This window comes from Penicillium daleae (genome assembly GCF_028827525.1).
Source record: "Penicillium daleae strain IBT 16125 chromosome Unknown utg000006l_segment0_segment0, whole genome shotgun sequence".
In the NCBI taxonomy this organism is placed as follows: domain Eukaryota; kingdom Fungi; phylum Ascomycota; class Eurotiomycetes; order Eurotiales; family Aspergillaceae; genus Penicillium; species Penicillium daleae.
Genome location: NW_026623154.1, coordinates 2,674,499 through 2,692,655, shown reverse-complemented (window position 1 = coordinate 2,692,655; position 18,157 = coordinate 2,674,499). Strand labels below are relative to the sequence as shown.

Genomic DNA, 18,157 nt, shown 5'->3' with positions numbered 1-18,157 from the left:
TTTTAGAATTTCATCAATTCAATTCACAACTCCGCGGGTTCAACCATGGAAATGGAAGAGATCCTTCATAGCCACCGCCTAAGGACATCGAGTCCATAAGCATGTCTGGGGTTGAGGCGGTTCGCTGGAGCCAGGGTCTGTCAGGCCCACCAGGCCCGGCATTGATAAACGCATTGCCTCTCATTGGATATCGAAGTCATCAGAAGATAGCGATGGAGATGCGAACCACTTTTAAGTGGGTCGGAATGATCTTAATCAGGTCGATCTGACCTCCGCGGAAATAGTTAAATAAGAGTTCCTGCCCTTGTAAAATTCGCTTTCGCCCTGGCCTGATGCTCGTCAAACGTCACGGTGGCCCATCGACTTGTTGCGGCGCAGAGTACTCCGGACTTACTATCAACATATCGCATACACAATGGAGAGATTGGGAGGAAAGTCTTGAATAAGAAGAACCGTTCTCCGAGGAACGATGAGCCCAAGAGATCAATGGCTTGCAGAATGCATGAGATGCAGTCTTCCTTGGATCGATGAATTCATCATCTATACGGATCTATGTTTTCATCTGTGTGTGCTTTTGAAACCCTGACATCACAGAACAACTTCGCTAAGCGAGAGAATGAAAAAATTCCAATCAAAACTGAGCTCCCATATTCAATTTAGTTAACCTGGCGCAGCCATCATTGTACTAGCTTGTTATACAGTCCCACGTTGATTACCGTGATTACCGTGCAGGGAAAAATTCGCTAGTTTTTCCACCTCACTAGTAATTTCCGGATCACTTTATACGCTGTTGGGTTTAGTAGATTACAGAATACCGTACTGGCACTTATATGCAGTTGCTATATTCAGTGATTCATGCCATTTCCTCAGATCTCTGTGAATAAATTGGTGAATTGTATTGAATATCAAAATGGAGTATGAGTATGTGCATCTAAAATGGAGAATCTCGCTATGAGGTAACCGAAAAACAAGCCGGCCCAAACGCCAAAGTACCATCCCAATCATGAACATGAGCCATTCTGCAATCTCTACCACTCGATTCCCTTCGCGGGCTGAGCTAGTGATTTGGAAACGCCTTCACCCTCAACCACCTTCTTGCCCTTCATGCCCTTGTATCGCTTGTCCAGTTTCTGGAACGGGTCTGGAGCTTCGCCCTTTTTGACCTTCCACTTCTCGGTTCCAAGGACTGAATCTAGCTCCTCGACGGGAGGTAGCTTGACGTAGACCCACCCATCATCCCTCTCCTCTACAGGGAAAGTAGCGATATTCAAACTCTCATCGCTGGAGCACCGCCCAGCTTGCTCGCCGTTCAGCTCGAAGTTGCGCTTGTGGTACGGGCAAGAGACCCAGTATTTACCAGCGTCATCGTCGCCGACCAGACCGTCTGAAAGAACGAATGCTCGCTTGTGAGGACACATCTGCTGGGTCGCATAGTACTTGCCCTTGATCTTGAACACCGCGAGTTGGGTATCTCCTCGCTTAACATTCGCAGACGAAACTTGTGGAGGCTCATCCGAGAAATGATCCGATTTAACCACGGGTTGCCATGAGACGCTAGACCACTGATGACCCTTGAAGTCTTCTTGCGCTGAGGTCGCAGGCCAGTATGTGGGGCGGCTTTGGGCACGTTCTTTGATTACTTCGACCGTTTCGACCGTTTCGTCTGTGTTGGCGAATTGCTGGAACGTCTTGCGACGCTTGGGATCTCGGACAGTCTCAGTCCATTCGCAGAAGTAGCTGTCGACGAGTTCCTGCATCTGTCGCTCCATGTCGGCGCAAATACCCAGCTTGTCGTCGATGATGACTTCCTTCAAGTAGTTAATTCCACCCGGCAAGTTCTCGATCCAGCGGGCAGTTCTTTGCAACTTGTCGGCAGTTCGAATGTAGAAGATCAAGTAGCGATCGATAATGGGCATCACCATCTCGGGGGGTACATCCGTAACGAGCAGCTCAGAGTGGCGAGGCTTTGCACCACCGTTACCTCCGACATAGATATTGAAGCCTTTGTCGGTCGCGATAAGACCGAAGCTGCAATTATGTTAGTACTTGGCTGGTCAAAACGTTACTAGATGATAAGACTGACTCTTTATTCTGCGCCTCGGCACATTCTCTTACACAACCCGACACAGCGGCCTTGAACTTGTGAGGAGCGCGAATACTCTTGTATCGCTCTTCCAATCGAATAGCCATACCAACACTGTCACCGACACCGAATCGACACCAGGTGGTACCGACACAACTCTTGATAGCACGAAGAGCCTTGGCATAAGCATGACCACTCTCCATGCCAGCATCCACAAGCTCAGTCCAGATGTTCAGAAGATCCTGCTTCCTTGCTCCGAACATGTCGATACGCTGAGCGCCTGTGATCTTGCAGTACAGTCCGTATTTCTTAGCGACTGATCCAATGGCAATCAGCTTATCCGCGGTGATCTCTCCACCCGGTACTCGAGGCACGACGGAGAATGTTCCGTTTCGCTGAATGTTAGCGAGGAACTTGTCGTTGGTGTCTTGGAGGTCGTTGTATCCCTTGTCCATGACGTGGGGGTTGTATAGACTGGACAGAATAGAACCGATTGCAGGCTTGCACAGTTCACAACCCAAAGACTCGGGGTTCTTGCCGGCGGCTTTCATTACTTCGGGGAACGTCTTCAGCTGCTTAATGGCGACAATGTTGTAAAGATCTGCACGGGAGTAGGGGATGTGTTGGCACACTAGTGAATAAAGTCAGCACTTGCACAGGGGGCTTGAAGATGCCAATAAATCTGTATACTTACAATGGTTCGACACCTCCTGTCCCATTTCAAGCATGGTCTTGTTGAAAATGGATTGAACCAAAGGCAGACAGCCACCACAGCCAGTACCAGCCTTGGTGCAGGACTTGATTTCGCCCATAGTCTTGCATGTCCCGTTCTTGACCGACTCGACAACATCACCCTTGGTCACATTGTGACAAGAGCAAATTTGCACGCTATCGTCACTGTAGGAGAATGTTAGCGAAACGGAAGGCAATAAACCCGAGAAAGACGCTTACAGGTCATCGGCGTTCTCCTCGCCATCGCCCTGTGCACCAAGAATGAATTGGCTTGGTGGGACTTCAAGTTCCTTCTGGCTCTTGACCATCTGGTTCAACTTGATGTAGTCCTTGGTATCGCCGATCATCATACCTCCCAGGAGGAACTTGCCGTCCATTGTGAAGAGATACTTCTTGTACACTCCACCAAATGGATCCTTGTATGTCAATGCCTTGACAGGAGGCTCTTTCTCACGAGGCGCTTCTGAGTTTGCACCGTCGATGACGGAGGGGCGCCGACCAGGAAGGAACTTAGGTCCATCTCTGTCGGCAAAGAAATCTCCAAACGAGGCAACATCAACACCAAGCAGCTTCAGCTTCGTGCTAAGATCTGGGCGAGTGAAGCGCTTCTGTTCCTTGTCGGTGTTTGTAAGGTTGTAGGCGAGAACATCGGCCATTTCGATGCCGGGCGCAATAATACCGAATGTCTGGTTTTCCCAGCTGGCACACTCGCCCACGGCGTAAATATCTGGGACGGATGTTTGGAGGCTAATCATGTTAGTGCAATGGCTTTTTTTGCAAGCATGAAAGCATTTAGAGTTGAATTACCTTTCGTCAATGACAAAGCCTCCTCTTCCAGCCGACTGGATACCAGCCGATTGGCCCAGTTCGTCTCGGGGTTTCACACCAATCTATCCCAGAGAATTAATTATCGCCCCCAAAAAGGTTCGAAATGGCATGGAACTTACCGCAAAGCAAATGCAGCAGCATTCAATCTCCTCACCATCCTCGAATGTAATACCCACCACGTTGTTATCCTCATCAGTGTTCACGGTCTTTACCCGCTTCTGGTGGAGCACATCGAGCCCCAACTCCCGAATCTTGCGGGTCACCAAAGAGCCGGCGTCTGCGTCTAGTTGTCGGGCCAAGACCCACTTGTTGCGATCAATCAATTTGACATGGCCGAAATCTTCCAGATCCGTCATGGCCTTGGCCGCTTCCAGGCCCAGCAGACCTCCTCCGACCGTAACGGCTGTTTTGCCCTTGTTTTTAGAGGCAAAGTCAATGAGGCGTTCGAGATCTTGGATGGTGCGGTATACGAAGATGCCCTTGGCATCATGGCCAGGGGTGTGTGGGAAGGACGGCATCAGAGCCGGTGGCAAGCACGAGGATATCATAGGAGATTGTTTCTCCGGTTGATGTTTGAACAGTCTTGTTGTTGGAATCGATTTCGGTGACTCGGGTGTTGAGATGGTGATCAAAAGCTCGTTGCTCTTTGAATGATCCGTACTATACTATCGTATTAGGATCAAACATACCTTCCAAGACTCATGGCCTCTTGCAGTAACTTACCCATTCTTTCGGATTGAGGTACAAGTCCTCAATCTTACGGTGCTCAAAGTATGATGAGAGTCCTACACGGTTGTAGGCGATGTGCGGCTCTTCTCCAATGACAAGGATATCGTATCGGCGGGTTGTATCTTGTTTGATCACTTTCTCGCTGGTTTTTGTTAGCACGAGAATGCATCCGTGGTTTCCTTGCAAGACCTACATGAAGGAAATAGCTACCATTCCCAATCCGACCACTACAATCTTTTGTCGCTTGGTAGTAGGCTCGGTATGGAAACTAGGACTGGCGCTGCCGTCGACTGGCTCGCCATGCCGAAGCCCGTCTAAAACTGGCATGGTGACGGATAGCAAGTGTCAGAGAGTTAAGACAGAATGAACCGCAGTACATTACAAAAATCTGGCTACATTCTAGTTTTAAGAAAACCGATATTTACGAGTTACGATTTGCCTGCACACCCTTCAAGGTCGCGAAGGACAAGCAAAAAGCAAGACTTCGGGAGAACTAGGGTCCACTTCGGTGAGAACCATTCGAGGACGATCGTTGATAAGCAGAAGAAGCGCGGCCTGGGGATTACTGTAGTGTCCACAGGTTCCGCGGAGATGCCTGCAAAGACTAAACGTGAAGGTGCGATAACAATCTCTCCGCTCTGATTGGCTCCGATCTATGGCCAGATAAGGGCTGAAAACATCGTGTTGACGAACCCCCGAGGACCGACTAACCAGCCTACCCCCCATTTCATGTATTTATGTCGTAAGAGATGCCCCTCCAGACCCGCGGAGATGCTGCTGGAAACGTGGGTTGCGGTGGGTTGTCGTGAGCAATCTCGGGTCTGACATCGCATAGACGTTTCCTTTTTACTAATGGAGGGTACTTTCGGCTATCGACCGTTATTAGATGGATATTGCACCGTTTGGCCTTATCCTTATTATCAGTTCAATAGTCCATTGCAGATTCCGTTGAGTATTACATTACTATTTTGTCAAGAAAGTTCCAAGTGTCACATACACGCTGTTGTTGTACATTCGTCATGGCGATGACTACTACCACACAAGTTCTTGTCAATAGTGACAAGTTGTCATTCAAGAAATCACATATCACATTTCACGATCTTCCAACACCACAAGAAGTTGATCTTCCGCTACCACCGCCATCATTCAGCCCGACCGAGATCCTAGAAATCGACAAAGGCACCCCGGATCATCATGTGCCACGCGATTCCAGACTCATTCGACTAACGGGCGTGCATCCTTTCAATGTAGAGGCTCCCCTAACAACATTATACAACCAAGGTAAGGAGATAAACAATAAGGGAAATCTTGGAGACATCCATCTGATATTCTCATAAGGATTTCTCACACCTCCCGAATTGTTCTATGTCCGAAACCATGGCGCGGTACCCCAGGTTCACGGCGAGGACATCCCCGACTGGCAACTTAGCATTGAAGGGTAAGTGTGGCATTTATCAATTGATTCTAATACTGGAATATATTAAATTAATCAATAAATGTTGTGTACAGCCTCGTCGAAAACCCGATCACTTTGAGTTTTCGCGATATTCTCGAGAAATATGATTCAATCACGGCACCAATTACTCTCGTCTGTGCTGGCAACAGACGCAAAGAGCAGAACACAGTCCGAAAGTCAAAAGGTTTCTCATGGGGCCCAGCTGGACTGTCAACTGCTCTATTCACAGGACCTCTGATGGCCGATATTCTTCGCAGCGCCAAGCCTCTCCGACGAGCCAAGTTTGTATGCATGGAGGGTGCCGATAAATTGGTATGAGAATCGTTGCCAGCACAAGAATATTTACAGACGAACATAAGATAACTAACTCGATATATAGCCAAACGGATACTACGGGACTTCTGTCAAGTTGAACTGGGCTATGGACCGCAATAAATTAATCATGCTGGCCTACAAGATGAATGGCGAGGCACTGACCCCGGATCATGGCCGTCCTCTGCGGGCAGTTGTGCCTGGCCAGATCGGAGGTCGAAGTGTCAAGTGGTTGACCAAGTTGATTGTGACCGATACCCCCAGTGATAACTGGTATCATATTAACGACAACCGGGTACTGCCGTAAGTCGTGCTGGAAGAGGAAGACTTGAATTCATGAACTAACATGTTGCTAGAACCATGGTTTCCCCCGAAATGTCCGCTCAGGATAAGAAATGGTGGACTGATGAGCGATATGCCATTTACGACCTTAATGTCAACTCGGTCGCAGTATATCCAGAACACGAAGAGACACTAGACCTGACCACGTGCGGGAAAACATATTACGCGAAGGGCTATGCATATGCAGGTGGTGGTCGACGGATCACAAGAGTTGAAATATCTTTGGACAAGGGCAAATGTACAACACCCTGATTCAATGGCTTTGTGAAATCTTGCTAACATGTTTTGATGATCCACAGCATGGCGCCTCGCCGATATCGAATACGCCGAAGACAAATATCGAGAATACGAGGGCGAGTTGTTTGGCGGAAAGGTCGACATGTGGCAACGCGAGACTTGTTTTTGCTGGTCATTCTGGTCTCTTCCCATCCCCGTCGCCGATATGGCGGATAGTGATGCATTACTTGTACGATCTATGGACGATGCAATGACCGCTCAGCCGCGCGACATGTACTGGTCTGTTCTCGGCATGATGAATAACCCATGGTTCCGTGTTGCCATCACGAAGGAGGGGAGCCTTCTCAAGTTCGAGCACCCAACACACCCTGTCAAGGCTGGAGGCTGGATGGAGAGGGTCAAGAAGGCGGGTGGTGATTTAACGAATGGCAATTGGGGCGAGAGGCACCAGGGTGAAGAGCCCGTGGAGCAAGAGCCTGTGAAGGAGATCAACATGAAGAAAGAAGGAGTGAACCGCCAGATCAGTCTGGAAGAGCTCAAGGCAAACAGCAGCAGTGAGAAGCCTTGGTTTGTTGTGAATGGTGAAGTGTATGATGGAACTGGGTTCCTGGAGGGTCATCCAGGAGGAGCAATCAGTATTACATCCTCTGCAGGACTCGATGTGTCCGAGGACTTCCTAGCAATTCGTAAGTTTATCAAAGCCCATAACCTCCGGCCATCTGCTAACTCTTTACAGACAGTGAGACCGCGAAGTTGATGATGCCCGATTACCACATCGGCACATTGGACCCGGCATCTTTGAAAGCACTCAATAGCAACACTGCATCCACATCTGATGAGCCCCGTCCAAAATTCCTCCAGTCACGTGTTTGGTCCAAACTCAAGCTCACGGAGAAGAAGAATGTCTCCTGGGACACCAGGATATTCGTCTTCGATCTGGAACACGAAAAGCAGACTTTGGGTTTGCCCATTGGCCAGCACTTGATGATCAAAGTCAACGACCCCGACAGCAAGGAAGCTATCATCAGGTCATACACTCCAATCTCAGACACGAACATGCAAGGCAAGATGGAGTTGCTGGTCAAGATCTACTTCCCAACCGATACTGTTCCCGGTGGTAAGATGACAATGGCTCTTGATAAGCTTCCACTGGGAGCAGAAATTGACTGCAAGGGTCCTACTGGTCGCTTTGAGTATCTTGGCAACGGTCGTGTGCTCATCAGTGGCAAGGAGCGTCATGTCCGCTCTTTCAAGATGATCTGCGGTGGAACTGGTATCACGCCAATCTTCCAGGTCCTGCGTGCTGTGATGGAAGATTCACAAGATCCCACGAAGTGTGTTGTGCTTGATGGAAACAGACTCGAGGAGGATATTCTGTGTCGATCGGAGCTTGATGAATATGTGAAAACAGACAGTGAAAAGTGTACTGTCGTGCATACCCTCACAAAGGGACCAGAGAACTGGACAGGCCGCAGGGGCCGTATTTCAGAGGAGTTGATCAAGGAATTTGCGCCTCCAGAAGAGGAGAGCATGGTCATTCTGTGTGGACCAGGGGCCATGGAACAGTCGGCAAAGAAAGTGCTTCTTGCCCAGGGCTGGGCCGAGTCTGATCTCCACTTCTTCTGATGGGAAGTGGATATGCCGCGCTCGGTTTGTTCTGCTACTTGTATAGAAACGATATCCATGTATAATGAAGACAATTTGATGACTTACAATAATTTCCGAATGGCATTAGCCAATTGACTTTCATTCTGATAGTATGGTACACACATATTGTACAAAAGCAGCTTCAAGCGTTCACCGACCACCAATAACACATCCTCCCACATGACATCTGACTCCCTCCATAATTCCTTCGATGTTCGTCAACGAGATTAGGACTTTTTGATCACACCACTGGAATCTTGACTTAGTTAGGATAGCAATTCATCGAGGAAAGCAGAAAATCCAGGCGGGTCTGGTGGGGTGTGAGGCTCCAGCAGATCTTCTCCAACCTCCTGTTTGTACATCTCAAGCAGTATTCCCCACAAGTCCGGGTCATCCTCGGCAAAGATTCGATCGGCCATATCAGTGTAAGACAAGCAGATCTCCTTCTTTAATGCCCCACGCTCTTTCAGTTTGTCCATCACGGCTCTTGCTTCTTGGGTCTGAAGTTCGAGCTCAAGTTGTCGGAGGCGGGACTGCTTCTGCGCGGCGGTTGCGATTGCTTGACGGTGATCTTGAATTTGCGGCCATCTCTCTGAGAGGAACTTTGAATCCACATCCTTGAGCCAGGCAGGTGGAGAGGTCGAGGTTTGGTTAGGGTCAGCCAAAGCATGCTGTAGAGTCCTGACGCTGTGCTTGGCTTTCCGGACATCGTGGGGGACATGGCTGAAGAGCTCCTCGCGGTGTTTGGCGGCTTGTTGGGCAGGTGTTAGGGCCGGATCACTGGGAGAGATCATCAATTGAGCCGCTGGTCTCATCAATCTCATAAAGAGATCGCGGGCCAGAGGGTTGCCCTGGTCCACGGACTGAGGACTGGGGGTATTTGCCGTTGGATACCCCGCGGATGTTCCACGCGGCGAAGACATTGTAGGAAGGATAAGGAGAGACTTGATCTCTCCAGAGATTGAGATTGAGATTGAGATTTTTGATGAGGATGACGGTGGTGGTGACGATGATGGTGGTAGGATGAAAGAGTGGGAATTGCAAGAGGTCAAGAGAAATGTTGGATCAACGTGCCTGGAGATATCGTTCACGTAGCAAGGATAACGACGAGATGGACAATGGATGAGACGTGACGAGCGTGTTGAAATGGGCAAAATTTCTGATGTACACTCAGCAGATGAATAAGGTCTAATTGAAATCAAACAAGCCCATGCCTAGCTATAGTATAATTGGAACTGTATGCCATTTCTACTCCATCAAATACTTATAACCAGTGCGCAGTGTATAGATAGCTGCTTTTTATCCCCTTTCATAATCTCAGTGACGATATATGGACTCGAGAAGCTCAAGGCCCGAGGGATGGCCATGAACCGATGTATTCTACCATGAAATTGGCGATGTTATCTTTCTTGGAAGGGTCAACACTCGACGCGCTTGAACGCGTTCGAGGGCGTCAAGTATTGTCTCCATGGACGACTTGGGTTGTTTGATCGCGTCCAGCCTCGTGAATATAAAGGTAGGGAACTGCGTGATGGTCAAGCGCGCCATCGCTCCTGCCTCCACAGATTTTGTCGATTTTTCACTCCAGCATTGGCCTACGAAAAGCAATCAGTAGAATTATACCATATAGCAGGAATTTGGGGTCAAAGAAAATGCCTGTCAAAGGCTCTCAGACAACGACGTACAATTAAATAGAAATTTAATGCACCAGAGGCTGAATAACGCCTACAGCTTCAGCACCCAGTCATGAAAATCCACATTATCCAAGGACTGCAACGTAGAGACTGCCTAGGCATTCGAAAAATTCAAACACTGCATGACACTTTAAATCTAAAATAAACATACTTCATTATTCTAGACACATGGAGCATCGTCTTTTGCGTGATATTGTGCACAGAAAAAAATCGAAAGGCCCAATCCGGGTGAAATTCAGGAGATATGTTTATCACGTTTGATAGATTAATAAAATCAGGCTGGATTTATTCTGACTATGATTGGAAGGAAGTAATCCTCACAATTGTAAATCACGCTCCTTCTTCACGGCTGAACAATCTCCGAGACCCTGTCGTATACGTCCTGTCCTCGCCGTTGCGGAGAGTCTCGTCTGGGCTTCTGCCAATCTGCGACGCCGTAATCAAGAAGGCCATCAGAGTCGAAGTCAGATTTTAGCTTTTACGAGGTGCCGTAGACCAGGATGAGAACTTCTCCAGGTGTCAGCTAATACAAGTAGGTTATTATCACTCACGTCGAACATGACTCAACTAATATTTATAAATAGATGCTTACTTTAACTCGCGGTCCATATTCCGGTCTTCTAAAGCAGCCAGAGGCCCTTATCTACGTTCCTCATCAGACGCTTCCACCCCTTGTGGTAGAGGCTGGATTCAGCGAGTCTTATGACGATTCTACTTTGCCTGCCAAGATAATCTAAGAGCCTTTCGAATTTCTCTGTGGTCCCAGGGAAGTCGCCGAGATTAGTCGAGATTTTTTTGGAAATATAAGTTCGAAAGAAGGTCGATGGAAAAGAATGTTGCCAGTAATAGGCATAACACTAACGCGGTTCATGGAGATCAAACCTCATGGGGAATTGGCTGTACTATTGGAGTCCAGCTTGTCTATATTGACATCTATCACTTAACAAGGCTTTTCGACCGAGCCACTGGGACCCGTATGAATATTGAGACTCTCTGGGGCACAAAAATTTGTGGAAAGGCGGAAGTTTTGTGTGTAGAGGTGCAACGGGAAGATGTATCGGCTCAGGTGCAATAATTATACATAAGACGAGTGCTTCGTGGTAGTGTATAATGGTATCACCAGGGACAGGAAAAGAAGAAGAGAGCAAGCAATTGAGAGAAAAGGAGAGACAACCTACAGAGTAACAAAAACTCCGCATATTGAATGTAACCATCTTAGATGTTAAAACCCAGTTCCAGTCTCTCCCACTAACCCTCCACCTCCATAGTCCAGTGGTATAAGAAACCATGGCTCTTCGGCCAAGTTTCCCACTAGACGGGCCCCTTCCAGGAAGGGGTCTTCCAAGAAGGGAAAGTTACTCCCTTTTTATGCTGGCCCTAATACAGAGGCCACCACCGCGGCCAAATTTTTTATACTTTCAATATGCTTCTTATATCAAAATAAACCTTAGATTTAGGAGAGTGTATTAGTCTCTTTTTGAAGCCTTTAAACACTATTAGTGGCTGTATAAGTGTAGTATTTTTTGGGTATGAGCATCGAGGCGATGTATTTGAGCATCGTTGAGTGTCGCGAAATGTTTGTAGGTGATACGGAAGTCGGGGGTACGATTCAAGAGTCTGGAGGCCCTTTTCTATTCTGGATCTTTGGTCTGAGATTCATGTCTATTAGATGCCGGACAGTCTATATACTGGATAGGACCTTTGACACAAAGAAGAGTTGTTTGTACGGAACTACAAGCTTCAGGAAGCATGCAAGTCTTCCAAGCATTGCGGTATATGGGGCTTTCATTAATTTCATTAATCATAACACATCATCGAAAGCCTTGATCATGATTTCCTTTGTCGAGATTGCATCAAATACATGCCGCTTTCTCTGAGAATTCAGTAGTAATCCCTTACATCTAGCCTGGCTCGCAGATGCTCGAAAACACTGGTCGTATCAGTCCGGGAGCCAAGCAGGGATTCTGATTTCCCCATAGATTTTGAAGATGCCTTGCCCGTGTCCAAGCTACGAAGATATCCAACAAAGGCCGACGTTTGTTTGCGGAAAGTCGAGTATAAGTGAAAGACGGTCCCTTCGTTTTCCCGGCGTAGTCCACTCAACCCATCCGCCTTAGACAGGGGGCTAAAGGCCAATATAGTCCCGAAGATAGAGTCCAACAACTTAGCGGCCTGTGCGTGTCGTTTGCTGAGGAAGAATGCAAATAGCATCTGGTCAAGAATGTCTTCGTGGAAGTCACGCAGGCGCGGGACGGAATGAGCAGCTTCAATTGTCCCGTCGATGTCACCGCGGTCGAGACAACGCTCGATTCTCGTGAGCGTGTTCTGGAACTGGTCCCAAATGGATCCGATACCCACATGAAAGCAGTAGTCGCTAATTGCCAGAACAAAATGTTGCGCATCAATTCGAAACTTTTGGAACACGTTTCGTATGTCTCCTGATATGGAGCCGCGATTTGTCGAGTCGTGGATGAGTCCCTTGACCACCGACACCATTCGCAACAGGCGGAGCAAGTGCTTAAAGAGACGATCATACCGCTTTAATGACTTTGTTGTTATGAGTGCTTCGAGAGCTTCGGGTGGTTTGTATTGGAGACGGAGGAAGTCCAGGGCTTCGATAGCGTTTGGATCTCTGCATCGCTCAATCTCCTCGTCTGTCAACTCACGGATAGCAAAACTTAGTCCACCTGGGAGCTCATTGTCTTGCTGGGTTGTTGGCTTTTCTTTATCGGGATCATCTTCAGAAAAATAACAATCCCCAAGGAGTCCGATGAGAACCAGTCGCAGCTCTGAGCTCGCGGGAGGCCAGGCATCACGGCTGCCCAGCCGTAGCCCAGTATGAACAACACTTCGGACTACGCCCTTCTTGCGTTCTCCGCTCTCCATCTCGGGGTCGAAAAGAGAATGTGTGAGGCGGGAGGTAAAGGAGCCGTCTCCGAGCAACTGAAATCGCCATTGAAGGTTAAAGTGGTGCCGGACATTGTGTTCTTTGAACAAATGGTGGAGGTAGGAGAAGTCGATCAGTTGTGCCTGGGAAGAAATGACCGGAGCAAGCGAGAGATAGAGCGCAGATGATAGCTCAGGACCAAAACGACTGGCGGCATCGACAAAGTCGGAGGCTGGCTCTCTGACTTCGTGAAGTAATTGATTGACCTTGTCGTCGGCAAGAACCTTTCGATCTAGTACAGATCCCGAGATATTTCTCTCATCATCCAAATCGAACAATTCATAAGTATCTTCCAAGTTATCACTCGACGGTTCATTGCTTCCAGCAGCGTCGGTTTCTGCTAGTTGCAGAGGATATTGCCCTCTGTGATACCGTAGAATCTCATTGCGGAGGTTGGACTCATACTCATTTGCTCGTTTTTGAATTCGTTCGATATCACTCCACGTAGTTGCACAGTGTAAATGAATGTTTCCTACGCGAGGAAGCACGTCACGACGTGCAATTGGGTGGTGCGGGTGTGATCTCTTCAGGAGTCGCAGACTTCGTCCGCTCTCAAAGATAGTCCGGGCTTGGTCTTTGGGAATGAAAGAAGGCATATTGGCACCAAGGTAGGTATATTCAATCCTCTTGAATCCGGTCTTGAACTTCGTAGGGTCCTCATAATGCTCCAAATGAACAAACATCCTTCCACTAGCCACCAATTCGTTGAAAGCACCCTCCTCAGGACGGAGCCCTATCCAACGTTCGACAAATTCAAACCAGGGGTTGCTTACTCGGACGACGATCTCCTGCAAGAGGTTCTCCATCCACCCAAACATATGGGTAAAGATTGCTGCTCGCTCAATAACAGCGGATATGACTTGGGCGTCTGAGTTGGCCTTCCCCGCCACATGGACGATATCGGCCAGCACGCTTATCAAGTCCCCACACCTTTGGAAGAGGGTCATGACCTGCAGAACTGACACGATGCTTTGGGAATATACGAGAATCTGTTGTTCAAAGTTGTAGATGATGATTGCAATGGTACCGCGCAACGTGAATAGAGAAGACAGATCCCTGGGCTTGGTGGGCGCATTTCTTGCGAAAGCCCGTATATGCTGCATGTTCGTACCGCACTGCAGCACACTTGAGATGACAGTATCGAGCATTCCGAGGCTCACCCCGGAAACGCGCACATCGTTCAGGTGTCTCTCGAATGTCCTTGTCCCCTCGTTGTAGCGGAAAAATAACGAACTCCAACCGAGTCCAAGGCGAAGGAGTGCCCGAATGAAGATCTCATCTCGAACAAGGCGGCCCGCGATTGACTTTCCTTTTGCATTTGCTTGGTGTGCCAGTGCAGCATCGAATCCTTTAGCGCCCGATTCAGTGAAGTATGCTGACACTGGTTCGCAATGTAAACGGTCTTGGTATTTCTCCCATGTCTTCGGAGGGGTAGTATAACCGGGATCTCTTTGTAAGGAATCGAGTTTCCAGATATCATCATCGTCTGCAAGATCTGGGAGCGGTTCTGATGGCGCATCAGATTGGGCATCGATCGAAGGGTCGATGAGTGAATCCGCCGTAGACCCGGGGCGTTCGAGGTGATTTGAGAAAAGGTTGAGCTTCCAAATGGGGTCAGGTGTGTCAATTCCATCGATTGAGGGTTGGAAACATGCTTTTGGAATCGCTATACATCAACAGAAACGTCATTAGCCAGAAACATACCCTTGGAAGCGGGATACATACTCGGTAGGTCCGCGTTCCATGGTAGATCTTCTAGGGGCTGTAGAGCCTCAATACTGAACCTGGAAAGTCTCCATAGGCTGTCACTGGAAAAGGGATCAGGCTCATGGTCAGCCGAATCCATCCTGATCCATAGCCAGCAATAAATGCTCCGTAGTGTTGTGGTGGACGCGTTGGAAATTCATGGGACAGGTCCCGCGATGGGAAAGGCTATCGTGCACGGGCCATCCGATAACAGAAACCCGCGACTGGCAGTCTTGAAGCTCAACCTTCTCCAATATTTGCATCTCGCGCGCCTCAATTTGTCCTGTTCTGCTGTATGATACTGACTAATTGCAATGCCACCTCGGAAGAAGACCAAACGCGCACACTCCACCACACCTCCTGAGGATACAGCGGCACAATCTAGCGCGGACACCCCCGGATCGAGCGATGGCGCCGAAAAACCTGAGCCCGAATATGACTTGATTGGCGATCCCTGGACAGATGAGCAAGAGACGGCACTGCTGAAAGCGATAATCAAATGGAAACCTGTCGGTGAGTCCCGAATTGGTGCATTTGGACCATGCTTTGGGGCCTCTGGGAGCTAATGGAGCTGGTCCTATACAGGCGTTCACAAGCATTTCCGTATGCTCGCAATTGCAGACTATTTGAAGAGCCAAGGATATGCGCCATCGTCGGCAGAGCACATGCGCATCCCCGGGATATGGAAGAAGCTAGGTACCTTATACAACTTGGAGGCTCTAGATGAACGGGTAGGCAACCCTCGACCTTTCGCTTGCACTGGGCATCTCTTGCTGATGATTGCTGATAAAACAGGAGGACGCGGTGTTTGCGGATACGAACGAGGATGATGAGGAGGAGGAGGAGGAGGAGGAGGAGGAGGAGGAGGAGGAGGAGCCGAGTGAGATGTACTGGCCATTTGAGCTTCCCTACGACGAATATGGCGACCTCATGTTTGAGAGACGCCTGGCCACAGAGGGCTCTTTATCACCTGTCACGAGTCGCCACGCCGAGTCTCGACGAGGGAGCACAGTAGCAGATACTGACGGTAAGTTGTAACCCTTTCCTCCTGAGGTATGTATCAAAGTCAGCCAAAGCCACCAACTGACCCAATCGCTTGCTGTAGAACCCCGCTCATCCCCTGCTCCATCTCGAGGTCGTAAATACAATCGTGGTACGCGCCAATCTGCACGTGAGACTCGCTCGACACGACTCCAGGTTGAAATTGGCTCCGGCAGCCAAGGCAAGGCATCTGACGAGGATGCCGACTCTGCAGAAGACTCGGATGTCAATGATGAAGGTGAAGAAGAAGAGGGTGAAGAAGGTAGTGACGGCGGCAAAGACAGCGAGGATGAGGAAGAAGAAGAGAGTAGTGACAAGGGAGGGTCAAGAAGCACGAGGGCAAAGGCATCACGGTCCAAGCAGAAGGACACCAAAAAGGCTTCAACAAGCACCGCAACCCGCCGAACCGGTCGCCGACGTTGACAGTAAACACGCGTTGTTTCCTTGATCTCAGTTTTACATCTTGATACCAGCGGGGTTCTGGAAAGGCGTTTTGGTTAATGTTTGATTTGTTATGTATGACAACAGGGCTCATGTACTTCTACAACTATTTCCATGAATTTACTTCCCATCAGAGCGTGGCTCAGCAAGCGGTTGTGTATATAATTTGTGACACATGAGCGTAACCACAAAGAGGTATATTTCGATCGCTATAGGAAGTCTAAGGTCGTTCGAGGGTACAAAACAAAGAGATCAAAAAGGGCGGGGGTCATAGTACAGAAATCCAAGTAGCGACTTTAGTTTACAGGCGCTTCATAATGGCGTCGGCGTAATCGTGAGTCTTGGCCTTGCCACCAAGGTCACCAGTGAGGGTCTAAACAAACATTGTCAGCCTTTCGTTCTAATAGGTACCAGAGAATATGGGGGCGGAAGAACGTACCTTGCCCTCGGCCAGAGTGTCGAAGATAGCCTTCTGGATGCGGTTGGCGTGGTCGTGGAGACCCATGTGCTGCAGCATCATGATGGAAGAGAGGAGCAGAGCAGTGGGGTTGGCAAGACCCTTGCCAGCAATGTCGGGGGCGGAACCGTGGACGGCCTCGAAGATGGAGCACTCGTCACCGATGTTACCGGAGGGGGTCAGACCAAGACCACCGATCAGACCAGCGCACATGTCGGACAGAATGTCACCGTACAGGTTGGGCATGACAAGGACCTTGTCGTTGTAGGGAGTGGGGTCGGTGACGATCTTCAGGCAAGAGTTGTCCAGCAGCTCAGCGTCGAACTCGACATCGGGGAAGTCCTTAGAAATGTCACGGGCGGTGTTCAGGAACAGACCGTCGGACATCTTCATGATGGTGGCCTTGTGCACGACGCGGACCTTCTTCTTGTTGATCGACTCGGCGTACTGGAAGGCGAAGCGCAGAACGCGCTCGGAGGCCTCCTTGGTGATGAGCTTGATGCTCTGGACAACACCATCGACAACGACGTGCTCAATACCGGAGTATTCACCCTCGGTGTTCTCACGGATCAGGACAGTGTCGACACCGTCGTAGGGGGTCTTGTAGCCGGCAATGGAGCGGCAAGGACGGACATTGGCGAAAAGGTTGAAAGTACGGCGCAGAGTAAGGTTAAGGGAGACGTGACCCTTACCAACGGGGGTCTAGAGGATAGAAAGAAGCGTTTAGCATCACCAATGGGGCAGGGCCGTATCGCCGAATGCGCGAAGATGGAAAACCTACAGCCAGGGGACCCTTGAGCGCGACAAAGTTCTTCTGGACACTGCGGATAGCCTCATCGGGAATGGCGGTCTTACCATCCTTCAAGATGGGAGTAACGTCGACGGACTCCCACTTGATGGGAGCCTGGGATAGTGTTAGTATCCTGATTGAGCCGCGCACTCAATGTTGCGACAAGCTCTTACCTTGGCGGCCTCGAAGATATCCTTGACTGACTGAGAAATCTCAGGGCCAATACCATCACCCTCGATCAGAGTGACAGTGTACTTGCCCTATCGTGCAAAATAAACTTGTTAGTATTCTCGCGATTGTGTCTCGTCTTTTGATGTGGAGAATTCGTCCGTAGGTTGCAGCGCGCGGTTGGCGCCGGCACCGTGAGAAAAAAAATCGCATTGGCTGGGGGGCAACACGTACATCAGCGCCCTTCTGGCCCTTGAACTTGGCGACAGCATCGTCGGGGGAGGAAGCATAACCGCGCAGCTAGAATTCGAGCAGAGGTCAGTCAATTGATGTTGTTCAGTGGGCGACTCGGCTTCGGTGGACGAGAGGGGATGCAGGTGTTGGACGGTACCTGCGACACGGGGGTGACGAAGCTGGGGGCCATGCGGGCCGACCGCAGGCACTGGCGAGCAGCAGAGAAGTTTCTGGCGGCGAGCATCGTGAATAGATCCCGACAATCGGCTGTTT

At 49.3% G+C, this 18,157-nt stretch overlaps 6 protein-coding genes across 6 annotated transcripts; 2 read left to right on the top strand and 4 right to left on the bottom strand.

Moving 5' to 3' along the window:
• Positions 1-1,028: 1,028 nt before the first annotated feature.
• niiA (nitrite reductase niiA) lies at positions 1,029-4,699 on the bottom strand (the record flags this gene model as incomplete). Its single annotated transcript, XM_056910053.1, has 8 exons — positions 1,029-2,028; positions 2,084-2,714; positions 2,778-2,980; positions 3,035-3,562; positions 3,623-3,705; positions 3,763-4,308; positions 4,367-4,514; positions 4,566-4,699. The coding sequence occupies 8 exons, from the start codon at positions 4,697-4,699 to the stop codon at positions 1,029-1,031; spliced, it is 3,273 nt and encodes a 1,090-aa protein (XP_056765757.1).
• A 692-nt stretch (positions 4,700-5,391) lies between these two features.
• On the top strand, positions 5,392-8,345 carry niaD (nitrate reductase NiaD; the record flags this gene model as incomplete). Its single annotated transcript, XM_056910052.1, has 7 exons — positions 5,392-5,653; positions 5,711-5,810; positions 5,882-6,140; positions 6,208-6,443; positions 6,497-6,720; positions 6,782-7,405; positions 7,456-8,345. The coding sequence occupies 7 exons, from the start codon at positions 5,392-5,394 to the stop codon at positions 8,343-8,345; spliced, it is 2,595 nt and encodes an 864-aa protein (XP_056765756.1).
• A 287-nt stretch (positions 8,346-8,632) lies between these two features.
• N7458_006669 (uncharacterized protein) lies at positions 8,633-9,289 on the bottom strand (the record flags this gene model as incomplete). The annotated part of the gene is made up of 1 exon (XM_056910051.1): positions 8,633-9,289. One exon carries the CDS (start codon positions 9,287-9,289, stop codon positions 8,633-8,635), a length of 657 nt encoding a protein of 218 aa, XP_056765755.1.
• Positions 9,290-11,941: 2,652 nt separating this feature from the next.
• On the bottom strand, positions 11,942-14,853 carry N7458_006668 (tubulin gamma complex associated family protein; the record flags this gene model as incomplete). The annotated part of the gene is made up of 2 exons (XM_056910050.1): positions 11,942-14,673; positions 14,733-14,853. The coding sequence occupies 2 exons, from the start codon at positions 14,851-14,853 to the stop codon at positions 11,942-11,944; spliced, it is 2,853 nt and encodes a 950-aa protein (XP_056765754.1).
• Positions 14,854-15,067: 214 nt separating this feature from the next.
• Positions 15,068-16,217, top strand: N7458_006667 (EAF7 family protein; the record flags this gene model as incomplete). Its single annotated transcript, XM_056910049.1, has 4 exons — positions 15,068-15,266; positions 15,339-15,484; positions 15,549-15,780; positions 15,859-16,217. 4 exons carry the CDS (start codon positions 15,068-15,070, stop codon positions 16,215-16,217), a joined length of 936 nt encoding a protein of 311 aa, XP_056765753.1.
• A 297-nt stretch (positions 16,218-16,514) lies between these two features.
• On the bottom strand, positions 16,515-18,128 carry N7458_006666 (isocitrate dehydrogenase (NAD(+)) IDH2; the record flags this gene model as incomplete). The annotated part of the gene is made up of 6 exons (XM_056910048.1): positions 16,515-16,608; positions 16,675-17,394; positions 17,474-17,596; positions 17,656-17,742; positions 17,885-17,950; positions 18,042-18,128. The coding sequence occupies 6 exons, from the start codon at positions 18,126-18,128 to the stop codon at positions 16,537-16,539; spliced, it is 1,155 nt and encodes a 384-aa protein (XP_056765752.1). The 3' UTR covers positions 16,515-16,536.
• Between the last annotated feature and the right edge of the window lie 29 nt (positions 18,129-18,157).